Source organism: Arachis hypogaea, chromosome 5 (assembly GCF_003086295.3).
Source record: "Arachis hypogaea cultivar Tifrunner chromosome 5, arahy.Tifrunner.gnm2.J5K5, whole genome shotgun sequence".
In the NCBI taxonomy this organism is placed as follows: domain Eukaryota; kingdom Viridiplantae; phylum Streptophyta; class Magnoliopsida; order Fabales; family Fabaceae; genus Arachis; species Arachis hypogaea.
This window is the reverse complement of record NC_092040.1, coordinates 24,161,042-24,166,620: the sequence shown is the minus strand read 5'-3', so window position 1 is coordinate 24,166,620 and position 5,579 is coordinate 24,161,042. Positions and strand designations below refer to the sequence as shown.

Sequence of the window (5,579 nt, the reverse complement as noted above, 5' to 3'; positions counted from 1 at the left end):
ATTTCTACTTGCAAAATTTTAAAAAAATTTGGTTGAGTTCATTCACGAAGATATGTTATCCTTTTTTCGCTTAATAAAAAGTTCTATTTTTTAAAATTTATGTATAATATTAAAAGTGTCTGTGTTTTTTTCTTTTTATTTAAATGTATTTGTGAGTACAATTTTTTTTGCACTCATATGTTTGATTTGGGAGTTATAATGTTAACCTAATTTTGTATGTGTTTATATTATTCATTATGTTCTTATGTACATATATAAGTTTTTTTTACATGAGTTTTGGATGTGTTGATAAAATATTTAGAGTGTATTCTTATCATTTTAGATGTGTATTTGAGTTTAATTTTTTCTATGTTCAATATGTAATTTAGAACTACAATGAGAATAATTTAGATGTGTTACTACATAATTTTAAATGTGTTTATATTATTTATTTAATTTTAGATGTGTTTTTGACATGAATTTTGAATATTTTGAATAAAAATATAATTAAAGTAAGTTTAATTGATTTTGAAAACTTCACTGCTTTTATGATTTAGTTTGTAAAAAATTAATGTATTACAAGTGGTTACAAATTTTACGATAATAAGTATTTAAAATAAGAATGATTCCTTAAAAATAAGAAATATGATTAATTAAAAAATTAAAATAATAAAATATTATATTTAAAAATCGAATAAAAACTGAATTTTATTGTACAAGCAATATTTTTCTATTTAAAATAAAAGGAGATACAAGACATTTTGCATTGTCTTGGGTTGATAGTCTACTGAAATTTTGGTCATGTGAATCGTACTTCTCAAAGTATATAGGCTATGATTAAAAAAAGAGTCGTTTGTGTAATGTCTCTATTCCCATTTCCTCATCGTGACCAAGTCTCAGCTCCAACCTCAATATGTCTCTTCCCTAGTTCAGGTGTTCACTCTCACAATCTCACCTCTCTATCTCACTCATTCCACGGCTACCACGACGCTCAATGACGGAGGTCATCGCTTGTCACTCTCCTCACCGCCTTAACTGCCTCATTTCTGCGCCACGGCTCACATAGTCATGTCTACCTCTTTCGTCTGTGTGGTCCCGGTTGCCTTGGCTTTGTCGTGCCTGGCCTGTCTCTGCCTCGTTTCCACATCGTTGCCTTAGTTTGCCTGTGCTTCCTCCGTGCATCTACTTCCTCTTCTGTCTTCTCGTGATTTTTCCGTCGTTGTTTTTTTGCTTCTGATTCTGTAGTGTGGGTGAGTTTATTGACTTCACTTTTTATTGAGTTGCTTTTTTGTTTTCAGTTTTTATTTAATAAATTTTTTATACTGAACTTTTTTAATTTTTCAGTTTTAAATTTTGATGTAGGTTTAGATAATTTGTTTAATTGATGTAATTAGTTATTATTGATTAGAATTAGATAATTAGTTCATTGCTTGCAGCCTCAGTATCAATTCATTATCATATTATTATTCGTGTGTTTTTTAGTTGGATTCATTTTGTTGTATTTCTAGCAAGGTTATAGAAACCGATTCGAACTAGTCGGTTGGACCATTTAAATGAAAATGCATAGTGTCTCACCTAGTAAATATAACCGCTAATTTCAAAAACTTTAATTGGACCGCTGAACTGTTCCAAAACCATCTGGTCCAATCGAACCAGGACCTTGCTGGTCGAACCGAATCAGGAGCTGGCCGGTTTTTCTCATACGCCGTTTCATTCATTAAAAAAAGAACAAAAACGTAAACCTAATCCCCTATGCTCAGCAGCAGTCAGCATCTCCTTCTTCCTTCTCGAGTTTTCCTCCCTCACTCCCTCAGCAAAAGAAAAATCCCATTACTTGCTCCGCGCTGCCGTGTCACCATCGCGTCACCGCCGCCGTCCCCACTGCAACTCGTCTCGAGTCGTTCCTCCGACGCGCAGTCATGTTTCCACCGCGCAGGCTCTGTTCCACCGCCCTCTAGCCCTTCTCTGCTCCAGTTCTGCCGCGCTCCACCCTTCCTCGGCTCTAGTTCCGCGGGGTCCTGGCCACCTCTTCTCTAGTTCTGCCAGTCCATGCCACTCCTTCTCCAGTTCTGCCGCGTCCAGCCCTCCGTCGTGCTCCCTCACCTCTGTACTCTAGAAGGTATTTTTTAATTTTTCCTGTAATTGTGATTTTAATTGGTTTATGATTGTTAATATGTGATTTTTCTTCTTCAATTATTGTTGTTATTACTGTGGTTTAGGATTGTTGATCATGCTCTTAACTCTGTTAAGCTGTTGTTGTTCTGTTGTCTTTAATTTTTTTTTTACCGTGATTTTCTGTTTTTGAACTTGTTCTGTTGTTTATTTACTAAATTGTTGGGCTGTTGCATTTTAATTTGCTGGATTTTGTATTCAGGTATTGTTCTTGTTAATTTGTTAAATTATTGTTGTTGTGTAGAGATTGGGTTGCTGTATTCTTATCGAATTGTTAATTTGCTAAATTGATGTTGTTGTGATCATCCTTGAGATTGCCCTTGTTTCTTGTTATTGGATTGTTGGATTTTCTATTCGCGTCTTGTTATTATTAATTTGTTAAATTGTTGCTGTTGTGATCCTTGCGATTGAGATTGTCCTTATTTTTTGTTATTGGGTTGCTTGTAATTTTTACCTATGGAGGATAGCAAATCTACAACAAATTTTTGCGGATTTTGACTATTGATGACTAACTTTGATATTGACATTTTATGTTTTGTTATTTTTTTTGGTTATTTGACTTTTGAATTTTTATCTGGATGAGATAATAACATTGTGGTTAATGTAATACTTTTAATTTAGATGATATTTTTAAGTTTTTATTAGACTATAATTATGTTTTAGTATGTTTATTTATATTTTATTTGTTATTTTATTATAAAACGACTATTTCAATTGAACCACGGCTGAACCGATTAAATCAATGAACCATTAAATTAGTAAACCAGCAATTAGAACAGTTCGATGACTGATTCGGTTTTTAGAACCTTGGTTTTTAGTTTCAAGATTAACTGCTAAATGCTTATTTCAGTTCAATGCTTTTTAGTTATTGATGTTCAAATTCAATTATTCATTTGGAGTGTCAAGATTGAATTCACATTTTCTCTTTTCGGCAGTGCTTGGCTGTTGGCTCATTGTTTCTTCGTTGTTTTGAAATATTTGATATATGGAGAAGGATGCATGTACTAGTGCTCTGCACTGATGTGCTCATTCATCTCTGTCTTTTATTTGTGCTATCAATTGTAGTGTGCTTCATGTAATTTGATAGGATGTTTAACTCTCTAAGTTGAATATACAGAATACTTTATCTGACCGGTTCGGTTATCAGATCTAATAACTATGCACGTTAGTCATCATCGCAGCAACTTTGTTTTGCCATTTTTGCCACCTTCTAGCACTCTCTCATTAGCTGCATGTGAATTCGATGAATTAATTTTATACATGTATATACACACACGTTATATGTATATTAATTTTCCTATAAAATATGATTGATTTCCGGTAGATTGTATCATAGGTAGTCCTTCAACAAGTGGATAATTCCACTCGCTAAAAAATACTAACCAAGCCCAAAGGGAGAAAGGAGAAATCAAAGGCCATAAAGAACCTCTCTGTGAAACTTTAAAGTGAATGAAATGTTATTCGAGTCTCTGCAACTTCACTTCGCTCCCATGTCTGCTCTATCTTCTTCATTAGCCAAATACAGTACAACTACAAACTACCCAAGCATGACTATACCACCCGTTCGAATCTCATGCGGCCCTATTTCGACTCGCCCAAAGAGTAATAAGCAGAAGAATAGCACGGATCAATTGGAAGAGAGACAAGAGCTGGTTCGTTTATTGACCAAAAAAATAACTGCTGATAAAGAGCCTCTCCTCAAGACACTGAACAATCACGTCAAGCACCTTAGAACCGAGCATTGCTTCTTGCTCTTCGAAGAGCTCGGTAAACAAGATAGCTGGCTACAATGCATTGAGGTCACTCTCTCTTTCCCTTTTACAATTGTAATAAACCCTAATTGTGTTGTTCCTTAGTTTCTTGAATGTTTATATTAAGTACTGAATTTGGGATTTAGATTTTCAGGTGGATGCAGAAACAACGGTGGTATGTTGCTGATAATGGGGTTTACTCGAAGCTCATATCAATTATGGGAAAGAAAGGCCAAACGAGGATGGCTATGTGGCTTTTCTCAGAGATGCGTAATTCTGGGTGTCGCCCTGATACTTCTGTGTATAATGCTCTTATCACGGCTTACCTTCATTCCCGGAACAAGGCAAAGGCATTGGGCAAAGCTCTTAACTACTTTGAGAAGATGAAGGAGATGGAGCGTTGTAAGCCCAACATTGTTACTTATAACATTCTCTTGAGAGCTTTTGCGCAAGCTCGCAATGCGAATCAGGTAAATTCTTTGTTTGGAGATCTTGATGAGAGTATCATTTCTCCTGACATCTACACGTTTAATAGTGTCATGGATGCTTTTGGAAAGAATGGAATGATCTGCGAAATGGAATCGGTGCTTGCTCGAATGAAAAACCATAAGTGTAAGCCTGACTTGATTACCTTTAATTTGCTCATCGATGCATACGGGAAGAAGCAGGAGTTCGATAAGATGGAACAAGTATTCAAGAGTTTGCTGAGGTCCAAGGAGAAACCAACACTGCCTACATTTAATTCCATGATTCTGAACTATGGGAAGGCACGACTGAAGGAGAAAGCAGAAAATGTTTTCAAAAAAATGATTGACATGGGTTATAAACCGAGTTTTATCACTCACGAGAGTCTCATCTACATGTATGGATACTGTGGTTGCATTTCCAAAGCTAGAGATTTATTTGAAAGGCTAATTGAGTCAAAAGCTCAGATAAAAACATCAACCCTAAGTGCTATGCTTGATATTTACTGCATAAACGGTTTACTGTTGGAAGCAGATTCTTTGTTGGAGAGGGCAATTACTTTACAAGTGTTTCCTGATGCTTCAACATATAAGCTTCTCTATAGGGCTTACACTAAAGCCAACTTGAAGGAGCTTCTGCATAAATTGCTAAAGCATATAGATAAAGATGGTATTATCCCTAACAAAAAGTTCTTCCTAGATGCTTTGGGATCTTCATGACACAAGTCAAAATCTGCTACTATTGCTGTAACTAATTCAAATAGCTTCCAAGATTTTGGGAACCTCAGCTGAATACGTAGTTGGTAATTCACATCAAGAATTTCAACTGAGGTGATATGGTATATTATGCGACTTTGCCATCACTCGTTAAATGCTCCAAGTTTTGGTTTAGTGAAATTGTTATTCTTTGTTTATACTTTTTTGTTTTATAAATAATTATTACTGTATTTTTTTTCTTTTTTTGTTAATTTGGATTTAGTATAGTGCATTGGCAGAGTGATTGGTGTTTGGAGAGCAAAAAGCGAATCAATGACTTACAAATGGAATTTTGATTAATGATATTATTGACAATACAAGAATAATGATGATAATTGTATTTGAAACAAGGTAAATGCTAAGAGTAAACACCTAATCCGGTCCTAGCTGTTCATTTCAAATTAGGATAAGGTGATTCTTCACTAAAAAAGTAACCCACGCGCGGTCCTTGTCTATA

The 5,579-nt window shown here is 34.9% G+C and overlaps 1 protein-coding gene across 2 annotated transcripts; it reads left to right on the top strand.

Moving 5' to 3' along the window:
• Positions 1-834: 834 nt before the first annotated feature.
• Positions 835-5,319, top strand: LOC112800967 (pentatricopeptide repeat-containing protein At4g39620, chloroplastic). Of its 2 annotated transcripts, none has more exons than XM_025843432.3 (3): positions 835-2,098; positions 3,488-3,950; positions 4,049-5,319. In XM_025843432.3, the coding sequence occupies exons 2-3, from the start codon at positions 3,606-3,608 to the stop codon at positions 5,084-5,086; spliced, it is 1,383 nt and encodes a 460-aa protein (XP_025699217.1). In that variant the 5' UTR covers positions 835-2,098; positions 3,488-3,605; the 3' UTR covers positions 5,087-5,319. The 2 variants fall into 2 exon arrangements, with proteins under 2 accessions (XP_025699217.1, XP_025699218.1); XM_025843433.3 differs by having other exon boundaries at positions 1,732-2,098; positions 3,476-3,950.
• Positions 5,320-5,579: the final 260 nt, after the last annotated feature.

Excerpts from the sequence above, each read along its gene's own strand:
- LOC112800967 (XM_025843432.3), top strand. The coding sequence starts at position 3,606 with ATGTTATTCGAGTCTCTGCAACTTCACTTCGCTCCCATGTCTGCTCTA. Across the intron at positions 3,951-4,048 it reads GCTGGCTACAATGCATTGAG|ATTTTCAGGTGGATGCAGAA; the intron begins GTCACTCTCTCT and ends TTTGGGATTTAG.